We start from the raw sequence: 22,989 nt of genomic DNA, 5'->3' as shown, positions 1-22,989 counted from the left end.
TGTTAATTGGACCCACTGAGACCCTGACCAGGATACAGCGGTGGTAAAACAGACACTGAACGAATGAGTTGATGTAACGGTGTCAGAACAGAGCATCGAATCACGACGTTCAGGTCATTTCAGGACACTTTTGGAGCTTCAGATTTAGAAGCAGTCGTTCCAGAGGAGTTAAAGGTGTTGAAGGAGTTTCCATGACTCTGGTCTGGACTACACTGACCGTCCTTGGGTCACATGTCAGACCCATTAACTGGGATCCATACTGGTACTGGAAAGTTTCCCTGAATAGACCTGCTACATTCCTAAAACTGACTCGAGTCCAGACTGCAGCCTGCACGCAAGCTACAGTCCCCAGGAATAGAATTAAATACAATTCTAGATTTATTAAATAAAATAGCACTGGCACTACAGTAGTTAATTAATAATTGTTTTTAATACCAATGCAAATGATAATGAAAGTATTTCTATCAAAACCAGTAACAAGCAAGTATGTGACCAACACTTAAACAGCATCAGATTGGAGATCGGCGGTGTCTCGATTACAGAATCATGTCCTTCTGCCTTGCCAAGTTTGGCCAGCAGTCGGGGCATGGAGGCACAGTCCTTTTAACCTGCCCCTCACTGAGCGTTAATTGGCTCCAGGTGGAGGTGTTCCTATTATCACGGTTTCTTCCTCACAGATTTGCCGGCTCCTCTGTTGGTGACCTGCGTTTCTCCTGAAACCGTGATGATCCGATCTGCTTTTCTGCTGGTGTACAAGGTCAGAATGGTGTGTTGGCATTGTCGGGTGTCGAGGAGACCGCCCTGGTTGGATGGGCTGCCTTAGATGTGGCGTGACGGCCTTTTTACGTGCCAGACCCCACATTTGGGCACTCTAAGTAGCCTTGTATATTGTTCTGCGCTACCCCTGTTCTATCCTTGTTCTCCATCTTTTTGTTTCACTGATTTATTTGTGTTATTTTGTCCATCTTTTATTATGTAGTTTTAGTTTTATTTGTGGATCTATAACTACAGTATCGTTCTACCTTGGTTAAGCATCATTCATTTTAGGGTTCTTGTAGATGCAGGGGGATCCGCCCCTCTTAAAATAATATATATGTTTTTTAATCTGATTCACGCTCATATTTAAGGTTGGAATGGACGTGATTTGGGTCACATGGAAACCAAACTGTCTTACCCAACACAGTTCATTATTCTTAACATTTAATGATATCAGCATTTAGGACTTTTTAATAACACACACACATATGAATAATGGTCCTACGTACCAGCTCGACCCGTCCGAATCCTCCCACGCCCAGGGTGTCGATGATGTTGAAGTCCACCAGCTTCAGGTTGGAGAAGAAGGCGTTCTCCGCCTCGTATCTGCATTTTATGAAGCGAAAGAAGGGAAATTTCTTAGAGGTCTGGACGGAGTACGTCACCGGGAATGTCAGCGGGAAGGGGACGGAGGCGGGGAGGCTGTTGTTTCGGTTTCTCGCCCGCCGCTCCCGGACCGGCGCGGAAATCAGCTCACGCATCGTGCGTTTGGTGCATTCGACCAGAGCCAAAAACCCAAAGTCAGACGGACCTTCGTTAAAACACTAAGAATCAGGCACGCGAGCGGCAGCAGGTTCGACGTTTTAAGAGCGTCAGGCCGAGTACGGCGGTGGCATTAAGGCGCCATTTCCAGTTTACATTTCCAGACCTGCGGAGCAAAGTCGCCCGGGCGTAAAGGGACACCGAGTCGTCCAGATCTGTGGAGTCTCTCCACATGAAGCGAACCGAAAACGCCACCGTCCTCCAGTCAGAAACTAAAGCAGGAGTAAAAGGTTTGACGTTTTTTAACCCCCTGACGACGCCAGGAGAGCCAGCGGTCCGGTCTGAGCCTGCTCTTACCCACAGTCCTTTTGCTTAAAGGTCAGTCAGCGTGCCAAAGCGCTCTCGAAGCGTGGCACCTATGAGCGGCAGCCTGATGATCCCGGCGGTATTTTTAGCCCCTGAACATGGACCGAGGTTCTCCTTCCCTTCCCAGCATGCCGTTCACATTCACAAATCTGCCACTGTAAATCAGCTGAAGTTCACCCTGCTTCGGTTTCACTTCAGTCACCGGAAAACACGGTGCAGGTCGTACACCAGACTACAGGTGACCCCCGTTTCTGAAAATGCTTATTATTATTAGTAATATTATACATTATAACGGCGGTGCATTTCCTCAAACGCAGCTACTAAACAAAGCTTTAACTTTCTCATCATCTTGTTTACCTTGTGAGATGATTATCAAGCCGACTTGGGGTCAAGTGAGCGTCTTTGGGTCAGTAAACAGTTAAAACTCCGGTAGAACCTCGGTTCCTCTCACAGCCCTTTATGACTGATGTGGAACGGATTTTGGGAACTTGATTTTGAACCGGTTTCCACCCAAAAAGTGGCTGGGCACTTCATGTCTTTATAGAGCAGGAAAGGGCCTTCCCTAAACTGTTGCTGCAAAGTTAAAAGCATGGTGACACGTTATCTGGGGTGAGGAACCAGGTTTAAGAACCTAGACCGGGTTTCCACGGGCGAGCGGCTTCACACAACCCTGAGATCACCACGAGCAATGCCAAGCACCGAGCGGAGCGGTGTAAAGTGTGACAGAGTTGGGCTCTTGAGCGGGCCGTACATGTGTGAAGCATACATTCCTGCTTCAACGTGATGAGTGAGGTTAGCAAACATGACTGACCTGCACTGAACCCCTGACCTCAACCTCAGTCGGGACCTTTGGGATCAGCGGTCAGGTGAAAGACCCTGGTGGAAAAGTGGTTGACGGTGTACACTCCTGGCGTCCTTTCTGAAGGGATCCTAAATTATTTTAAGTCATTAGATTAGATTAGATTTCCAATCATTTCCTTGCTCAGGAGTCCAACTGTGCCGCACTTTACACCGCTCCGCTCAGTGCTTGGCATTGCACGTGGTGATCTTAGGGTTAGGTGAAGCCGCTCAACCGTGGATGCCCGGTCTAGGTTCTCGACCTGATCCAACACACCATACATGTCACCACGCTTCCAACTTTGCAGCAACAGTTTAGGGAAGGCCCTTTTACATGAAGACAGAGCTCTGACCATGCGTATTCTGTCATCTATTGACTGAACGGGCAGAAATTCCCACAGACGTACTTCAAAGTCTCGTTGTTCTAGCTGAAAAGATCACACAGACACCGTTCCAAAACCACACGCCCGGATCGTTCCGCCTATCTGGGAGGCCTTTCTGCGAGACTTTGGAATGCATCAGTGGGGATTTGTGCCCATTCAGTATATCCAATAGAGTCAGTGAGGTTGGGCAACTGGAGCTCTTTTGCGCACAACTAATCCAAACCATGTTTTTATAGAGCTCGATTTGTGGGCAAGAAAAAGGACCAGCAGGGGGATTCCCCAAACTGTCGGCACAATGATCGTTCGGACGGGTGTCCACATACTTTTGGTCACATGGTGCAGCTTGTGAAAGAGTAATCGGCCACGTCAGGGCATCAAAACTGGCAAAACTCTAAACTGCAAGCCGTGCTTGTTTCCTGCGGGCGTACGCCGTCCTTCATGCCCGCCGTCGTTCCTCGGGTGTCCCCTGACCGGCTTGTTTGTCCCGGCGGCCCCGGCTATACCCCCCCACCCCCCTCCCAGTGGGGTCGGTTTGCACGGGGAAGCTCTTAAGAGCGCCATAAGAGGGAAGAGCTGCCAGCGTCACATGGTGCCGGTCAGTGACAGCTGATATGTAAGTGGACGCCGCTCTCACCCCCGGTGGTGATTTTCCACTGCGCTGGCATAGCTCCGCCGGTAAACAAGTAATAAATCACCCGTTTAATTGGGCGGGTGAGCTTAGCGCTACTCGCGCCGGTCGGATCGATATCGGCGGCTGTTTCAGTACGTCCGTGAGTCCCAAAGCGCCCTTGGAAAGTTCTTGGAAAGCGTCACGCAACTCTGCGAAACGATCCTAAAAAATCCTAAATCCTCGAACCTATGACGACAAGTAGTCCACGATGTACACTCCACACATTACATCATGTTCATCAGCGGCTCCCCTGAGGGTAGTCCGGAACCCTTATTGCTTTCGGTCAGACAACTGTTCCACATGAAGGGGACCCTGACCACCCACCTGCCTGGGAAAACGAACCCAACTCACGTGGGACTCGGGGTTGCCGAATGTATGTGGACGTCTGAACATTCTTTTAAAGTCATTAGTATGGTTTGATATGTGACAAGATTTTGGAGTGTGTCTGTGGGGAATGCACCATCATCAACAGCACTGTTAAATCCTCAAGCCTACGACGACAAGTAGTCCATGATGTACAGTACCAGCTGTAACCTAGTGTCTGTTAAACCCACTAAACCTCCATCAGTGGCGCCCTTGAGGGTCGTCCGGAACCCTTATTGCTTTCGGTCCGACCCTCCCGAAAATAACGAGGCGTTATGAGACTCAACAGGACGATTAACCGTAAACACCAGACCTGATTAGACGGCAGAACAGATGTGGCGAAAGTACAAGAACATCTGAGCCTGAACATCTTAGTATGGTTTAATATGTGACAAAATTTTGGAGTGTGCCTGTGGGGATTCGTGCCCATTCTGTCAAACAAGCATTTGTTCGGTCAGGCACTGATACTGGACTGGAAACTGTAGATGGCGACTTTCAATTTCAGCCCACAGATACTTGCTCAGGGGTCCAGCAGTAATGAGGCTCGAACCTGCAACCTTCTGATTACTGGTCCAGTACCTTAACCGCTGAGCTACCGCTGTCCCTCAGGTAAAATCAGTTGTAAAAATTATATGCTTTCAGCCTTGGGGCAACAGCTCTGCTACCGGTCAGCTGGGCGCCCCCTAGCGGGCACAAAATGGGCCACTAGTCTGCTGGGTACTGAAAATAAACTCTCCGTACGCCATCAGGGTCTCCAGCAGAGGAAGAGGCTACGACTAAACTGGGAGAAAAAGCCGTTCAGCCTCCTGAGAAACAAAAGTCAATTTTCAAGTGTCTGTAGAGCTCATTGAGTTGTGGCTCTGACCGTGTGTGTGTGTGTGAGTTTGTGTGTGTGTGTGTGTGTGTGAGTGTGTGTGTGTGTGTGAAAGTGTGTGTTTGTGTGTGTGTGTGTGTGAGTGTGTGTGTTTTTTTAATATTAAAAACACTTTTATGAAAAAGAACAATAGAATAAAGAAACTCACTTTGCTTTGGCTCCGGCATCCTCGCAGCCTTTGTTGGAGAAGTCGTCCAGCCCTCCAATCAAATGCTTAAATGAGCTGAGAAACAGGGAGCAGACGGAGAGGAGAATCGGTTAGCCGGCGTGAAATCGTTAAAATCCTTCAGCCGCGTTCGTTAACACGACGGCGGCGGGTCCTCGGGACCTTCGTCTTCCCTCTAAATCTCTAAATCCACACGGGTTTCATCTGGGTACTTGGATTTCCTCGACGTGCCAATTTCTTTGGCCCCCAGGGCTGTGTCATAAGTCCACTCCTATAGTGACCGCACAGCCACTCCATTGTGGAATCCACAGATTGAGCTGGCCTGTTCACTGACATGTCGGAAATGTAGCTGCACGCTAATCGATTCTAACGGCTATTAAACCTATAAGACCCATCAGCCCCACTCAACAGAATGTCCGACAAGCTCACGGTCAGGTGTCCGGATACTTTTGGCCGTGTGGTGTAGCTGAATGTTTACCGGTGGGTTGGTGAATGAGATTATGATGGTACAGAATAATTTGATGAGCGTTTCATTCATGAGCTGTTTGCTTTAATAACGCAGCTCTTAAAATCATCGTCGTAAACAATAGCGATGATTAAAAAATGCGTCCACTTAAATCAGATCATCCTCCCGTGACCTTTCCGGAGCAGAAGGAGCAATAAATTGTGCTCATGATTCATAACGTGTTATTAATGTTCTTTATTTCCTTTCACTCTCCTCACGTTTATTACATTTTGTCCTGCTGTCTGTTTTCTCAGCTCGTCTGTACGGACGACGATCGGCTCGTTGCTCAAAACTGCTGCAGTTACACCCTCTGACAGATAGGGGGATAACGGAGATCGGTACGTGACTCTCTGTATGAGATGCAGATCTCTGTATGAACACCCCTGGTGCAGGGGGTGTGAATACTTTTGCTCATGACAGGTGATTGTGTGTGTGCAAGCATGTAAATTAGTGGGGTGTGAATACTTTTGCTCATGACAGATGATTGTGTGTGTGTGTGTGTGTGTGTGTGCTGGTATCATAAACGATCTCCAGCCGTGAGACGAGAACAAAACACTTGATAACGGCGGGAACGCACTGGGAACCAGTACGGACTCACGCGGCTCAGCACTGCTGGGATTTATGCACCGTTTCCCACAGTTCAGCCATTCTGCTCACACCACATTACTCCCACACACAGAACCAAAACAAGCTAATGGTGTAACGGCACTCCTGAGGGATCATGGGTATTTGTTCTCTTCCTGCATGGCGCGTTTATTCGGGTGATGAAAACCATGAACGTTAATACCGGATATAACAGGGTCCCCCGGAGATCTGAACCTTACTGTGTGAGGTGTTACACCATCTACTACACAGAGCAGCACTACAGAGGTTTTATTTTTATTATATTATTTTAATACTGAGTTTGGTGAGATGATTACTGAGACCGTCAAACTAAACAAAGAAAAAAAGAAAAAAGAAAGAAACAAAGAAAAATAAAGAAAAAATAAGAGATAAAATAATGAATAAGAACAAAAAATAAGGAAATAAATATAAAATAAGAAACAAAGAAAATAAAAAGAAAAATGAAGAATAAGAAAGAAAGAAAGAAAAATAAAGAAAGAAAAAATAAGAAAGAAAAAAATAAAGAAAGAAAAATTAAGAAAGAAAAATAAAGAAAAATAAGAAAGAAAAATAAAGAAAAATAAGAAAGAAAGAAAAATAAATGAATAAAAAATAAGAAAGAAAGAAAAAGAAAGAAAGAAAAAATAGGAAGGAAGGAAAAATAAATAAAAATAAAGAAAAAATAAGAAAGATTAAATAAAGAAAAGAACAAAAAGAAAAATTAAAAATAAAGAATAAGAATGAAAAATAAAGAAAGAAACAAAGAAAAAAAAAAGAAAAAAAGAAGAAAAAAAATAAATAAATAAAAAAATAAAGAAAGAAAGAAAGAAAGAAAGAAAAACAAAGAAGAATAAAGAAGGAACTCACTCTCTGTCGATGACGAGGCAGGTCACGGCTTCAGCAGCGATGACGTTGGCGGTTCTGATATCCTCTCTGTGGAGACAAAAGCACATCAGTCACACATCAGCACGATGTTCTAAACTCAGCCCCACCCAACAACTTTGGGTGTAATCGGAATGTCGACTGCTGGCTGGTCTGTGTTATTAAATTATTACGTGTTATCAGGTGTGTTATTAAGGCGCTGCGGTAAATTCCGCTAGTTCGGGGTTCCCTGACAGTGCTGTTTACATACAGACACGATCGGCTACGTCTGAGATAAGTGGTCGAAGCTTCCAGTTTGGGGGTGTCCACAAACTTTTGACCACATAACTCCAGACATATCCGCCTCCCTGGATGTAAAGTGAAAGATCATGAAGCGGAGATGAAGACTCGCTGAAGCGAGCGCCGGTGATCTGTTAGCCGTCTGGTCCGGGTCTGAACGTTTCCCGCCGACTCGCCGCAGTTCATAAGAGAAAGGTCAGACGTGTCCATTCTACCCGAGAATGAAGAAATGTGAGAGGACGGAGGTGGACGGAACACAGAGTCCTTCAGAAAAAGGGACGGACGGCAGTGTCCGAGCTTAATGAAAGCCGACGTCGTTATTTATAGTTGTTAATGGACAACAGAGTCTCTAAACATCACTGACCTTCACTGCGGTCAGTACACATTTATCTAAATGTTCTCAGTTTAATTAGATGCACTTAATGTGTGTGTACGCTGTGATGGACCATCGACCTGTCCGGGGTATTTCCGACCTTCTGTTAAATTAATCAGACCCACTGTGACCCTGACCAGGACGAACTGATGATAAATCAGACAACAGATGAATAAAACATGTATGAAAGTGGTCAGTAGGGGTCGCCACAGCGGATCTGCTCCTCATGGCTAGGCAGTTTCGGCCACTCCCATCCCTTGGACATAACCAATCCCATTTTTTTGTCCCAGAAAATAAGGCGAGAAAAAAAGTCGTCTCACAGCAGGAAGGGCATGGGTTCGACTCCCAGGCTGAACGTGGAGCATCCTTTCTGTGTGGAGTTTGCATGTTCTCCTCGTGTCTGTGTGGGTTTCCTCCGGTGTGTGTGTGTGTGTGCCCTGAGATGGACCGGTGACCTGTCCGGGGTGTCTCCTGCCTTTCGCCCAAAGAACCACACCCACCGCGACCCTGACCAGGATAAATGGGTGATAAAACAGACAGTGAATGAATGAATGAGCTTTTAGAACCTCAGTGCTGTTATGTCTCGTCTTTGATGTTTGTATTAGCTAACCGCTGCCGGACGCTGGAGTATTAATCCGAGGTGGAAGAGGTGTCGCTAGTTCTTGATCTCCGTCTCTTTCATCTCCTCTTGCGCTCCTCGTGTTAATTAGCAGGCGCTCTTGTTTTCGTTTAGCGAATCGTTTTGCCGCTCTCTTTTGTCCGCGGTTCGAGCCCGTCCCCGGTCGTGGCGGTCCGAGTCCGTCTGAGATTTAAGCTCCGGGTGGAGACGCGATAATGAAAAGTGATGGCGGGATAAAAGCTCGGCAAAGGCTTTGATGTTAAACGGGCGCATTCAAAGGGGACTTTCATGTTCCTCTTCAGTGATGGACGTTCTCCAGCTGAATCGATTCCGTTTCAGACGCTTAAGACGTCTGCGCCGCGGTCTTTAATGCGCTGAAGCGTCAGGTATCGGGGCGAGATCAGGATTTGTTTTTTTATTTTAATCTCCAGCTTTTATAAATATAATCTAAATAAAAGTCTTGATTTTTGTTCCTTTCTTTGCTTTCTTTTTTTCTTTATTTCTTTTTTCTTATTTTTAATGAATTATTATTATTATTATTTTTTATTTATATAATTTTTTTAATTTATTTATTCATTTTTTATTAACTTTTTTTTTCTTTCTTTCTTTTTTTCTTATTTTATTTATTTATCTATTTATTTTTCTTTCTTAGTTTATTTTTCTTTCTTTCTTTCTTTCTTATTTTTTAATTCTTTATTTAGACATGTCTTCTTCTCCGGAGTGTAGGATGATGGGAAATGAGTCTGTGTAGAGAGAGAGAGCTCGGTTTTCACACAGACCCAATATCATGAAACACTAAACATTTATTGCCTGATCTAGGCAGTGTGGTTGTACTTTCAAATTTCAAATTCTCTCATATTTTCTCCTTTTCTTCACAGGGGCCTGAACTAAGCTGCAGTACACACGTCGTACCTTCCAGTTGACGCCGCCGGTCGTGTCTGTCTAGATGCCCGACCGGACGTTGCTAACTTAGATGATGGAAGTGAGAAAAGATCCCAGGAAAAGAAGGGCGGGGCGCAGTTTAATTGCCATATAATAAAATATATATATCATATTTAAAGATGACTATAGTACACCATCTACAGGTCATTCTTGGTATTTAAGACAACAGTACTTCTAGTAGGAATTTTTGCGCCCCCCTCAGGAAGATAAAGATAAAAGTTCCCAGTGTTTCCAGAGTTCCCAGTGTCTGTTCGTTCATGGATCCGCCCTGTATGATTAGCTTTACAGTTTACGAGGTTTACTTCTGGTTTTCTGGTCTTTTAGGATCATTTATTCCCCGAACACACAAAAAAACCAGCTAAAAGCTTTTACCGCCGGCTTTTTACATTATATAACACCAGCGCATTATTATAATGGCAGTTCCAGCAGTACAGTCAGATCACAGATCACTATCCGTCCGCGTCTCATCCGCCTCGGTCCGTGTCGACCCAACTCGACCCGAATTAAACAGCGAACACGCGGCGCGGCTGCAGCGCCTCTCCTGCGCCGGGACGCCGGCGACGTGTTAATGGAAGCACTCGAGCTGTGTGGGATCGAGGCTCTTCTGAACAGGAAGCTGTGGATGAGTTTCAGATCTGATCTTCACGCTCAAACAAGAGGACGCTCGACCGCTTTAACCCCGACGCTACTGTCAGATTCCAGCTCAGTTTCAATCTGCCGAAACGACCCGTACGAGCCCAAAAAAAAGAGAAAAAAACAGGACGGAGATCCGTATCGTGCATCGGAAAGTCACGCATTGTGCAGTACCATCGATCAGCCAGCAGAGGTCGTAACTGCAGCAGTCATGAGGAATCCCTACAGCTTCCAACCCTGAAGTACGAGTGCCATCCAGCTCAGTCTTTTTTTTTTCCCCACAATTTGTCTCCCAATCTAGTCGTATCCAATTCCCCTATTGCATTTCGCTACCCCTCTACTGCTGCAGAACCAGGAGGGTCGTAACTAACACATGTGCAATAGCCAACCGCTTCTTTTCTCCTGCACCAGATGGGTTCATACGGAGATCCGTATCGCACACAGAAAGTCACGCATTGTGCAGTACCATCGATCAGCCAGCAGAGGTCGTAACTGCAGCAGTCATGAGGAATCCCTCAGGCATCCAGCCCTGCAGGACGAGCCGATCGTTGTCTGTGTAGGCGCCCGTTTAGCACCATCCCGCTCGATATCTTGATTCCTGTTTAGTCTGTGATTACCTTGTTTTGTTTTTTTTAGAAGCCATTGTGCTCAGACGATTCCTCCTGCGCTGAGGAGTCGCCGCTGCTCGACCCCGATCACACTACTGATCACCCCACTGCAGTAAATGACAGATCTGAATGCCGGTAGGTGCAGGAAGGTTTAAACAGCGGATCAATGAATCAATATCGCAATCAAGATAACACAGGACGTCTGTTTAGCACTCAAATTATGCTTTAATTTCCTTCCGGATCGATAATGCACTCTATATGCAGGGGCGGACGTTTCGGGATGCGGGAGAGGTGCTACGTCTGTATTTTTGGTGAGATTTTGGCGCCCCCTCAGGAAGTGCGCTTGACTATATGGACAAAAGTATTGTGACACCTACACATTCCTTGGCAGCTATAACAGCCTTCACTCATGTCGGGAACCTTTCCTAATGATTTCGGAGTGTGTCTCTGGAAATTTCTGCCCATTCGTCCAGAAGAACATTCGTGAGGTCTCAATCTCTGTTCTAGTTCATCCCAAAGGTGTTCGATGAGGTTAAGGTCAGATGAGGTTGTGCACTGGGGCTGGAACGTGACAGGGCCTTCCCCAAACTGTCCAAAATGTCTTGATATGCTGAAGAATCAAGATTTCCGTTCACTGGAGCTAAAGGGTGTATATTGACCCCTGAAAGACGACACTTAAAAAATAGCATCGTACCTCCTCCACCGTACTTCACAGCTGGCACAGTGAAATCAGGCAGGTAAACGGGGGTTTGTAGATGATCCTACTCACCCCTGAAGAGCCTTTTCACCGAACCAGTCGCCCTTCCCCATGGCACGCAGGTAAACAGTCTCATTGGGCGAATCCTCCCGGGTAACGTTCACCTGTCATCACACACACACACACACACACACACACACACACATATATATCGATCCCAATCTAAATTACAGCCTCGGCCGCGAGGGTTGTTTATTTTATTACAATCCGCTCACCTTTCCTTTACTGATGATGAAGAAGGTGTCTCCTCGAGCCCCCTGCCGGATGATGTACTCTCCATCGCTGTAGTGAGTCTGTGGAAACAGAACCAAACACATCAGACACCCGAGAGAGCGCTGAGCGCCGGACTCCGCCCCGGTTTATGCTCAGGAACCTTGGTCAAGGTGGGGGGGGGGGGGACTTAGATATGTTTAAATTGCCCTCCCCCAAATATTCTAATGTAAATATGATAAACAAATATTCCCCTCATTAGCCTTCCTTGATTTCTTGATGCAGCGGTGGACTGTGTTCAGTGACACCGGTTTTCTGAAGAGCTCCTGAGCCCATGTGACCGTATTTATCACAGCAGGGTGATGATTCCTCACGCGATGCTGTTCGTAGGCTGTACTAGACTAGAAATCAGAAGGTTGCTGGTTCAAGCCCCACCACAAAGTTGCCACTGTTCGGCCCCTGAGCGAGGCCCTTTATTCAGTCATAATTGGGATTCAAACCCACAACCTTTAAAACCCTGGAGTCGAGAGGGGTAATGGCCTTGTTTGAGGGCACTACAGTGGCTGCATGGTAGAGTTATAATCAGAAGGTTGCTGGTTCAAGCCCCACCACCAAGTATGGATTCCTACAAGCCACATAATCACAGACGCTGCTGATTTGGCTTTGCCGGCTTTAACCGATGACCTTATGTAAGTGTGGACACTGGGACAAAATAACGGAAACCAACAGGAATAAATCAATAACAGGAACTAAGTAAAGAGTGATCACCCTCTCTTAGCCTAGAAGGTTGTGGGTCTTAGACACAGAGTGTGTGTGCTTGACTGGCCTGCCTGCAGTCCAGATCTGTCCCCTATTAAGAATGTATGGTGCATCATGAGGAGGAGGAGGATCAGAAGAACCAAGATCAGATAGAAATAGCCGTGTTGGGTCAGGAAGGGTGAATTAAATGTCCTTTGAAGGACCTTTTATTATTCCTTATTTTGTCCCTCGGCTCTTTTATAGCTTTTGCCGTGACGGTGACGTCCTCAGCAGGAACACCAGGGAGAAGAAAAGCCGCTCAATCACACGAAGCCTTTGTGGCGTGAACACCATTCCAGGCTCCTCGGTAAATACCGGGTTTACCTTCACTCACTAAAAATAAAGCCGTAAGCCGGAGCACTTTCAGTCAATCTGGTTCCGCGGGGCGTCAGGGTTCGCCTAGCGTAAACACAGACGCCGGCGTTCGGCTCTCGCTACGTGACATGTCAAATAAATCAGACCCTGAAAGGAACTCTGAGAGGATTCGTGCTTCGCCTGCCAGCGCCGCCGCAAAGAATGTTTGGGTTACGTCCCGGAGTGGGAGTGGATTTCCACACTGAGATGGTCCACTTGGAGCACAGAGTGTCCACGTTTATATAAAGTCCATACTCTGGTGGATGGATCCAAACCTACTGCTAGAATTTAAACCCTCAAAGTAAAACCTATTCAGAAGGAAGAGAAAGTATTGGTTTCCATTATTTTGTCCTAGTGTCCAAGCTTAAATAGGGTCATTAATTAAATCTGGGGATGCCAAATCATCGCCTGTAATTATATGGCTTAGAAGAATCCATAATCTAGTGAATGGATCCAAACCTACTGCTAGAATTCAAACCCCAGCAGTAGAAGTTGCTCAGAAGGAAGATGGAGACCTTAGTCTTTATTTGGTACCTAATATTAATATATTTGTATTGGTTTCCATTATTTTGTCCCAGTGTCCACGTTTATAAAAGGACATTGATCAAATCCGGCTTGTGGGCATCCACAATCTAGTGGATGAATCCACACCCAGTGCTAGAATTCAAACCCCAGCAGTAGAAGTTGTTCAGAAGGAAGATAGAGTATCGGTTTCCATTATTTTGTCCCGGTGTCCACTCTTACAGGTGATCAATCAAACCCGGCGACGCCCAATCAGCGGCGTCTGTGATTGCAGACACAGATTCCAGCTGAAGCGTTATCTCCTCTCAACAGATTACGGTCTCGTTGTTTTGGTTAAGTGGAGCGAGTTAGATTAAAATACCCTGAAGCACATCATGGAGGGAAAATGAAAAAAAAAAAAAAAAAAAAAACACCTCCACTTGAATCGGTGTGTGTGTGTGTGTGTGTGTGTGTGTGTGTGTGTGTGTGTGTTTTGAATGTGATAGCACCGATTCCAGCCTCAAAACTCGTGAACGCCTTTCAAGGCACCTTTCTTATTCCCTGAGCGGCGTGAAGATGCCGGGAGAGGAACCGCCGTGCCGTTAGACGACCGCGAAATGCCACGACACGCCGTTTAATCATTGGAAGGAAAAGCGGCGCATCATGGAATGCACAGAGTCGCTCGAGCAGGACTGTTTACTCTAAAGTGGCATCCGTGTGCCGCTGCCATAGCAACAGGAGAAGCATCCCTGCCGGCGCGGATCCCGTCGACGGGGTTCGTGTTTCCGCGTCGGACCACACGCAGCCGAATAACGATCGCGTTCCCCCCTCCGGACCGCGCGGGGGTAGATTATTTCATTTGCTAACAGATTAGCCAGCGCGGCGTTCTCCCTATTTATGAAGGGATTTGCATTATCAATAAAGCGGCTGCGCTCAAGTGGGTTCGAAAAGGCGTCGTTAGTGCGCTTGGGGGGGGGGGGGGGGGGGGGGGGATCTGTCACGCGTGTGGGTTTTCTAGCTCTTACAATTAATTCTGAAGAGGCTAGCACAGCGGAATTTACATTTGCATACACATTTGCGACGTTTAGCGGATGCTTATAGCCAAAGCGACTTACAATTATGACTGATTACAATCTGAGCATTGAGAGTCGAGGGCCTTGAACCGACAACCGTCTGATTGCTAGTCCACAATTTAAAAACTGCTTAAATTTGAGCAGCGTATAGAAAGACATGGTTGGACGTCGTTTAGCATTTTAAAAACCGTTTAATAAAAGGTAGCTTGCAGGTAAAGGAACCGGACTATTAATCAGAAGGTCGCTGGTTCAAACCTCCACCAGGCTGCCACTGTTGGACCCCTGAGCGCGGTCCTTAACCCTCCACTGATTGACTTGTTTCATAATTAGCGTCCGCAGAGTGAGGTCAATGTAAAAAAGAGCCAGCGCTGGGACTCTGAACTCTTGGCTGGGCACCCCCTAGTCGGCAGACAAAATCGCCCGCTAGTCTGCCGGGTGGGAAAAGACGGGACTAAGAAGTGGGCGGGGTCTTCGATGCCGTGTAAGGACCCTGGTTAGTAGTCCAAGGCGCCTGTATAGAAGTGGAGGAACGTGGAGATCAGCACGTGACTCTCCGTGTGCAAGACCGACCTCGAATAAGAAGGTTTGGAGGGAGGGCGTGTCAGGAGGATATACCCTCCGTATGGCATCAGGGTCTCCAGCAGAGGAAGAGGAACTGGCTACGACTAAACTGGGAGAAAAAGGGAGAAACTGCAGTAATAAGAGTCGTACCTCTTCCAGCACATCTGCAAGTTTGCTGAGTATCTCCTCCTGAAGGCCCTGAAATGTTGGAACACTGAAAAAAAGAAAATAAATAAATAAATGACTTTATATTTAATTATATAATTATATTATAATTAGTTATATTAAATATATTTTCCTGAGCTGGATCAGAAGAAGACGAGAGACGAGAGAAGGAACCCACCTCTTTAGGAACTCCATGTACTCAGCGTGCTTGATCAGTCCCGTCCTCATCATGATGGTCTGGAAACACTGACGGTCGATGGCCCATAATTTCACGTTAGTGAGAGCTGAGGAGCACAATCACACCACGGTGGTCAGATGCACGTCCATCTAAAGTTCTCTACTGATACTGAGGTACAGATTATTTCATCAACAACCATCGAGATTCAGCAAAGTTCTGAGAGACGAAATTTATAAATAATAATAGAAAATAATAGAAAAATAAAGTGACAGAACCTGGACGTCCTGAACATCCCCGTCAGTACTGGAGGTTTAACACTATTCTTTATACAGATATAAAAAATAATAAACAGGAGCTGGTTCCTCCCCTCCCAGCCCAACTTGGACTTTTCTTGGTTTCTGAAAAGAACTGGGAATTTCAGGAGCTGTAGAGATCAGCAGGGAGTATGGGTTTCAGAATCATGCCCACTTGCTATGCCATTATGTTAAAATTCATATTAATTATTTAAAAAATGAAACAAATTCTGCTCTGAGGAATAATAATAATTTTTTCACGGCTTGTTATTAAAATTATTTTTATATTTTTATATTTTTTAGCTTCAGTATTTAGGCGTCGCCAAGGTGGATCTGCATACCAGTATTTTATATTGATATTTTTATTAAATATTAAATTAAATATTGCAGTTTTCTATATTAATATTTATAATAAATAATACATTAAATATTGCAGTATTTTATATTAATATTTTTGTTAAATAATAAATTAAATATTGCAGTATTTTATATTAATATTTATAATAAATAATAAATTAAATATTGCAGTATTTTATATTAATATTTTTGTTAAATAATAAATTAAATATTGTGGTATTTTATATTGATATTTGTATTAAATGTTAAATTAAATATTGCAGTATTTTGTACTGATATTTTTATTAAATATTAAATTAAATATTGCAGTATTTTATATTGATATTTTTATTAAATATTAAACTAAATATTGCAGTATTTTATATTAATATTTGTATTAAATATTTAAATAAATATTGCAGTATTTTATATTAATATTTTTATTAAATATTAAATTAAATAATGCAGTATTTTATATTAATATTTATATTAAATATTAAATTTAATATTGCAGTATTTTATATTGACCTTAATGGGTCAGTTCTCCCAAAATAACAAACCCGGAGTGGCTGGGCAGGGGTTTTTGTATCTGTTGGTCCTGGATTTTGTAAAGTTGCTTTGAGACAATGTATATTGTAAAAAGCGCTATATAAATAAAGTTGACTTGACTTGACTTGACTTGGGCAGTACAAATAAAACAACATTTTTTAAAATCATTTAAGCATCATTTAAGGCATCCACAAACTTTTGGAAACATAATCTTGAGATGTTGGTCCATGTTGCACCCAAACCTAAGACTTCAATGTGCAATGCCAAAGATGCCAAAATAAAGCACACTGGACGAAATGGGAGATGAATCCTGACTAGACAGACAGACGGACGGACAGAGAGGAATAAACAGGCGCTTGTTTTTCCCTGAAAAGAACAGGGAACTTGGGGGCTGTAACTGGGCAGAGGGGTATAGGTTTCAGAATCATGCCCATCTGCTATGCCATTACAGCCAGCAGGGGAATGGAGACTTCAGCTCTGAGGAATCGTCTTTTTTTTTTCACAGCTGGTTATTAAAATCATATTTTTTAGCTTGTATCGTATTTAGGCGTGGCCACAGCGGCAGAGTATTTATGGAACTTGAACACTGGAACGGTTTGGTGGAGAACATTGAGGACTATCGTTATTATTGAACAGAAGAAGAACAGCAGCCCGGCTGCATTTTCCCTCCTTTTCATGCTGCAAGCTGCCAATTTACCGTTCAATTCCCCAAAGCAGCCGCTAAATTCGGCATCACCGAGTCTCCAGGCGTCCGTGACTCCGTACCGATCCGAGAACGTCTCAGACGTGGAAGTGAGCATGACGTTATTTTATCTGTGTGTGCTCGAGCCTTCTGGGAACAGAACAAGCTTTCAGATGGGAACACGAGATACGGGGGCGCCGAGCGACTCCCGATACGCCAGATCCTGCGGTCAAATGGGCATCTGACCGCGATAAAAGTATGTGGACGCCCTTTAAATGGTTGACTGTTGGGGTTTCGGCTTCACCCCGTAGCTAACAGGTGTAAAACCAGGTGCTGGTCGTGTCGTGGCAGTATTTCGGCCGTGCTGTGCAGAACCCGAGCTACACAGTCCACCACTGTACCACCCATGTCTTATTTTAGGCGCTCCAGTTCAGTGGTCTGTTTTGCCAGCCCACCATGGGCTTGTTTGGGTGCAATTCCGGGGCTTGCATTCCGGGTACAAAAGGCCACACCCTGAAGGACAGGAAGCCAGATAAGGTGACTCCTACCGTGTGTACCTCAGTGCACGTGGTGCATGAGGTGATGGTTAGCATTGCAAACGGGGCATTAAATAATAATAAGAATGATAATAGTTCATAATAATGCAAGGTGGGCATGATTCTGCAAACAGTGCCCTCCTGCCCATCTCTATACTTGATTTCTTTGGAATTTTAGGTGGTTCTTGGTTTGTTTTGTTATTAAAAATGTGGGTTTTACTTCTAATCTAATGAAAAAGTCAATCTGTGCACGCAAAAATAAAAAAATACGTGTCAGGAGTGTAAATACGGTTCGTACCGAAACCGACAGCGCCACACAGAATGAGGCACCTGGCGCTTAATTAACACACCCGCCTACCTTCCGTCCACTCTCCGGTAATTATTTTGACACTAATCAGTGGAGTTTTATCACAGCTATAATCATCTATTCTCCAACAATAAACATGATTACAGGACGATAATGCGGCTGGACCGCAGCCACCGACCGGCAGCTGCTCTCCAGCGTTACGAGCGCCGATCCGGGGGCTAATGAATATTCAGCACCAATCAGAAACGAGGCGAAGAGTCTTAGATCTGCCGTCGAACCGTCGGCCCTCGGTAAAGGAGCCTCCAAAATCAAAACAGAGTCATCGGTCATCCTCATCTACTCCCGTCCGCCGAAAACGAATCACCGCGACGCCCCCCAGGCGGAGATTATCGCCCCCTTCCTCTCCGAAATCAGACCAGACAGAAGATTTCAATTTCAGTCTGATGTGAAATGATGAATGAAAGATCAAACGGTGAGATACGAGCTAACGACGGCATTTTCATCAATCACCATCTGATAACCACGCCCGGTTTAGGCAACTATCTTGTGAGGGACGGTTCACAAGCCTGGACAAGTATACGTCTCATTCATTCATTTACTAATTTATTCATTAAGTCATTCGTTAATTTATTTATTCCTTCATTTGTTCATTTACTCTTTCATTTATTACTTATGAGCCGCTCGCTGAATCCCAATCGCGGCATTAAAAGTGGCGCCGGTGGGCGGAAGCGCGGCTCAAATCTCAAACGGTACCAGCCAGAGACGCCACCCGAAAAATACATCATCACACGGTCACTGACGGACGGCAAATAAAGAAATAAAAACCTGTTTTTATTTTTATTCTAAATGTGAACTGTTTATGAATATTAAAAGAGTAACATACAGCTGGTATCCTGGTCAGGGTTGCGGTGGGTGCAATTTACTGGGCACAAGGTAGGAAACACACCGGACAGGTGACCAGTCCATCACAGGACACACACACACACACACACTCATTCACTCCAGACTGCGACTAAAGCGATGGTCACAATTCATCCATTTATTCATTCATTTATCGTCAGTTTTATCACCACTTTATCCTGGTCAGGGTCACAGTGGGTCTGATTCACTGGGCGAAAGATAGGAAACTCACCGGACAGGTCACCAGTCCATCACAGGGCAAACACACACACACACACAGTCATTCACTCCAGACTAAAATAATCACAATTAGTAATATTATTAATTAAGTGGCTCGGTGGGTAGCACTGTCATGTCACAGCAGGAAGGTCCTGGGTTCGAGTCCCATGTGGAGCGATAAGAATCCTTTCTGTGTGGAGTTTGCATGTTCTCCCTGTGTCTGTGTGGGTTTCCACCGGGTGCTCCGGTTTCCTCCTACAGTCCAAAGACAGTCAGTGCAGTCAGATTAACTGGTGTGTGTGTGTGTGATGGACTGGTGACCTGTGCAGGGTGTTTCCCGCCTTTCGGCCAGTGAATCAGACCCACCACAACCCTGACCAGGAGAATACTGACACTAAGATTCCAATACGCCACACATTCATTCATTCATTGTCTGTTTTACCACTGCTTTATCCTGGTCAGGGTCACAGTGGGTGCCATTCAGTGGGCAAAAGGTAGGAAACACCCTGCACAGGTTGCCAGTTCATCACACACACACACACACACACACACACACAATTTTAGAATCTCCTATAATTGGACTGTAGGAGGAAACCGGAGCACCCGGAGGAAACCCACACAGACCACACATGTAAACTCCTCCTGTCACCTGGGAATCGAACCCAGGACCTTCTTGCTCTGAGCCACCATGCAGACGGAGATGTTACCATGCAGGCGGTAAGGCGCTGTTCTCGCCCCACATGGATCCTAAAGTGCCCGGCGTTCCTCTGTACCGGCGTTTCGGAGTCCCGCCTGAAAGATCAAAGTGGAACGAGTCCACGTTCATCCTCGTTTAAAAGTTCCAGCTGAGATCCTGACGCGCGGACGCTCGTTTAGCCGCCGTAATAAAATACACATTCATTTCCCAGAAGGCCTGTGGGACGCGGTCTGCTTCGTTAGAGCGTACACGTACACGGAGAAACAAAGCTAGCGGAGCTTCAAACGAGGCGCTGGAGAGACGGGCGCTAGCGGCTTCACGGCGGGTCGTAAGTTCCAAACCCCTTCGTTAATGACTCGTCGTCGTGGCAACCTTTTTACACGGGATGTTCACATTCCTGAGGTTCATGTGATCAATAATACACGATAAATTCTAAGCTTCCAAATTCCAAACAGTTTGGGGAAGGTCCTGGTGCACAAACAGAGGTCCATAAAGACAAACCCTATAAAGACAAAAGTATCGGGACGCCCCTTCTAATGTTTTATATGATGTAATAATGCTTAACACTGCAGGAAGAGTTTAGGGAAGGCCCTTTCCTGTTCCAAAGCAAACTCTCACGGCCGACCTATCGGAAGCCAAGCATCCGGAAATGCCACGAGTGGGCGGAGTCAGCAACACAGCAACGTTTAATTTATGCAATTTAGGAGTGCAATTTATGCAATTTCCCTCCTTAACAGTCCCGGCTCCTCATCTGCTGGCTCGGGGAACTTAATTGGCCTCCTGAAACCTTCTATCCGAACAGAGCGGCGCCCCCCCCCCCCTTTTCATCGTGAACGTTCTCCGTGCGACAGGAAGCTGATGGCGTTCGCGAGGTAATTTTTACCACGGTGGCACGAAGAGGCGCACACACTCGCCCATGTGAATTTTAAAATGCTCCGGTCTCTATGGCAACAACAAGGCACCGGCGGCGTCTCTCCGTGTCTCTGAAACTCGGGCTGGCGGAGCCTCGGATGAGCAGCGGGGAGCGCCTCTCGTCTCAACGATTCATTGCGTCTGCTGGATCCGAAGTCGGCGAGTTCTACTGGAATTTGGAGCGAAATGACTTCACGCCAACCAATCACATTCAGCAAACGAGCGTGGGGTTAAACGTACCCCCTCTTTGTTCGCTAAAGAAAACGATAAACACTACTGTGCTAGCCTGTTCTGCCGTGGAGATCAGAACTGGAGCTGGGTTGCAGTATTATGCCCTTCTGCCTTGCCGGAATATAAAATACAGCCGATGAAGGGCAGATGATGGATGTGTCGGTTCCTCTTAACTGACTAATTCTTCTATCCGTCCCTAATTATCATGGTTTCTTTCCCACAGATTTGCCGCGATGCCAGGCTCGATTACATACTGCCAATCTAGGATATTCCAGGATTGGTTCCTCAACCGAGCCTTGGTCAACTTGGAATCATTGTCCAGCCAGAAAGTCTGATTATTACCGAGGGCAGAACATTCCGAAATGTCTTGTTGTGGTGGTCAGGTGGCACAGCGGTAAAACATGAGCTTGTGAGTTCGAATCTCAGCTCTGCTACCGCCAAACTGACCACCTATTGGGTTGGATGCCGGATGGGATTCCTCATAAGTGCTGCAGTTAGGACCTCTGCTGGCTGATTGATGGTGCCGCACAGAGACGGGGGATAACTAGTGGCTCTCCGTGCACGATACGGATCTCCGTATGAACCCACCTGGAACGTGAAGCCCTTCTAATGCCCGAATTGATGTCTTTCAGCCTCAACAGTCACTAACAGATACTTGACTAGTAATCAGAAGGTTGGTGGTTCAAGCCCCACCAGTGCTAAGTTGCCAATGTTGGGCCCCTGGGCGAGGCCCTCGATTCCTCAATTGCTCAAATTGTTCGTATTCAGTGATAAATGTGAGTCACTTTGGATAACTGTAACAGGGGTAATGAATCATTATATAAAGGAAATGATATGCTTCCGATTGTGCAGCAACAGTTTAGGGAAGGACCTTTCCTGCTCTACTCCCACTCAACAGCTCTAAGAGAAACTGGCACCCAGCCAAACTATCCAAACAGGCACAAATTCCCACAGACATACTTCAAATTCTTCAGTTGTTTTTTTTTACGAGACATCCGACGAGCTGATGGTCAGGCGTCCACATACTTTTGACTCTGCGGTGTATCTCTGGTGTGTATTTTATAGCGGTAGCTCCGCCGATGATTCACGGTTACATAACGCCGCGGGTCTGTTGTGTGACTCTCGTCGCCGTAAGCAGGATGCTCAGACGCCGCCGACCAAATGTCGTTTCATTACAGTCACGCTGATCTGGTGTCTGGTTCGAACCCGCCTGTGGGTCAGCGCCGGTCTGCTACCGCTACGTGTTTTCTATATCACTGTTTTACAAAAGGGTTGGAAGGTCCTGGGTTCGATTCCCAGCTGGGAGTTTGCATGTTCTCTCTGTGTCCGTGTGGGTTTCCTCCGGGCGCTCCGGTTTCCTCAGTCCAAAGATACGCACGTCTACCTTTCGCCCGGTGAACCGAACCCACAGCGACCCTGACCAGAATAAAGCGCAAGTAAAATAATACATTTAAAGCATCTAGCAGACACGACTTACAGTTATTCCTCAAATACATTTACATTTCGAGCACCTCAGGGCCTTGCTTAGGGGCCCGACAGTGGCACCGTGGTGGGGTGGTGGTGGGGCTTGAACCAGCAACCTTCTGATTACTAGTTCAGCACCTTAACCACTAAGCTTCCACTGTCCCAACGATAAAAACAGACGATGAATAAATAAACGCTTTACAACAAAACGACAAACTATGCGACAAACTACCGAGCTGCAGAGTAGCGGGCGTGGCACGGTTGCCTAGGGGGCGCATGGCACGGTTCCAAAATTAAAAACCGACCCAAACAGACCTGGCAGGACAAAAGAAGAGGAAACGATCTGGGTGAGATCGGCCGGTCTACAAAAACGAGAACGAAACATATAGATCCATTTTAATGATACACCAAGAGAACACTGCAGGTGTGAATGCCTGACCCCTTCAGTCAGTATAGGAGGCGATTTGCTCTGTTATGCTGTGAGGGGCGTCGTGCTGGCATGGTCAGTGGTCAGTGCAAAGCAGAACTGTGATTCTGACCAGAGACCGCGTCCAATAAATAACTAAATAAAATAAATTCATAAAATAAGTAAATAAATAAATAAATAAAATAAGTAAATAAATAAAATAAATTCATAAAATAAGT

General features: G+C 45.8%; 1 protein-coding gene across 2 annotated transcripts in view; it reads right to left on the bottom strand.

Moving 5' to 3' along the window:
• The window catches only part of prkg1b (protein kinase cGMP-dependent 1b), a 50,529-nt gene that overhangs the window by 7,350 nt on the left and 20,190 nt on the right, over window positions 1-22,989 (bottom strand). Inside the window, exons 4-10 of one of the 2 annotated variants that reach the window (XM_063002643.1) lie at window positions 15,219-15,324; window positions 15,026-15,089; window positions 11,594-11,671; window positions 11,391-11,482; window positions 7,153-7,218; window positions 5,160-5,234; window positions 1,266-1,362 (exon numbers count right to left, since the gene is read on the bottom strand). In XM_063002643.1, coding sequence (XP_062858713.1) covers window positions 1,266-1,362; window positions 5,160-5,234; window positions 7,153-7,218; window positions 11,391-11,482; window positions 11,594-11,671; window positions 15,026-15,089; window positions 15,219-15,324 — 578 coding nt within the window. Of the gene's footprint in view, window positions 1-1,265; window positions 1,363-5,159; window positions 5,235-7,152; window positions 7,219-8,385; window positions 8,399-11,390; window positions 11,483-11,593; window positions 11,672-15,025; window positions 15,090-15,218; window positions 15,325-22,989 lie in introns of those variants that run through there. The other variant, XM_063002644.1, reaches the window with a different exon arrangement.

This window comes from Trichomycterus rosablanca, chromosome 10 (assembly GCF_030014385.1).
Source record: "Trichomycterus rosablanca isolate fTriRos1 chromosome 10, fTriRos1.hap1, whole genome shotgun sequence".
Lineage (NCBI taxonomy): Eukaryota > Metazoa > Chordata > Actinopteri > Siluriformes > Trichomycteridae > Trichomycterus > Trichomycterus rosablanca.
This window is presented reverse-complemented; position numbering and strand designations above follow the sequence as displayed.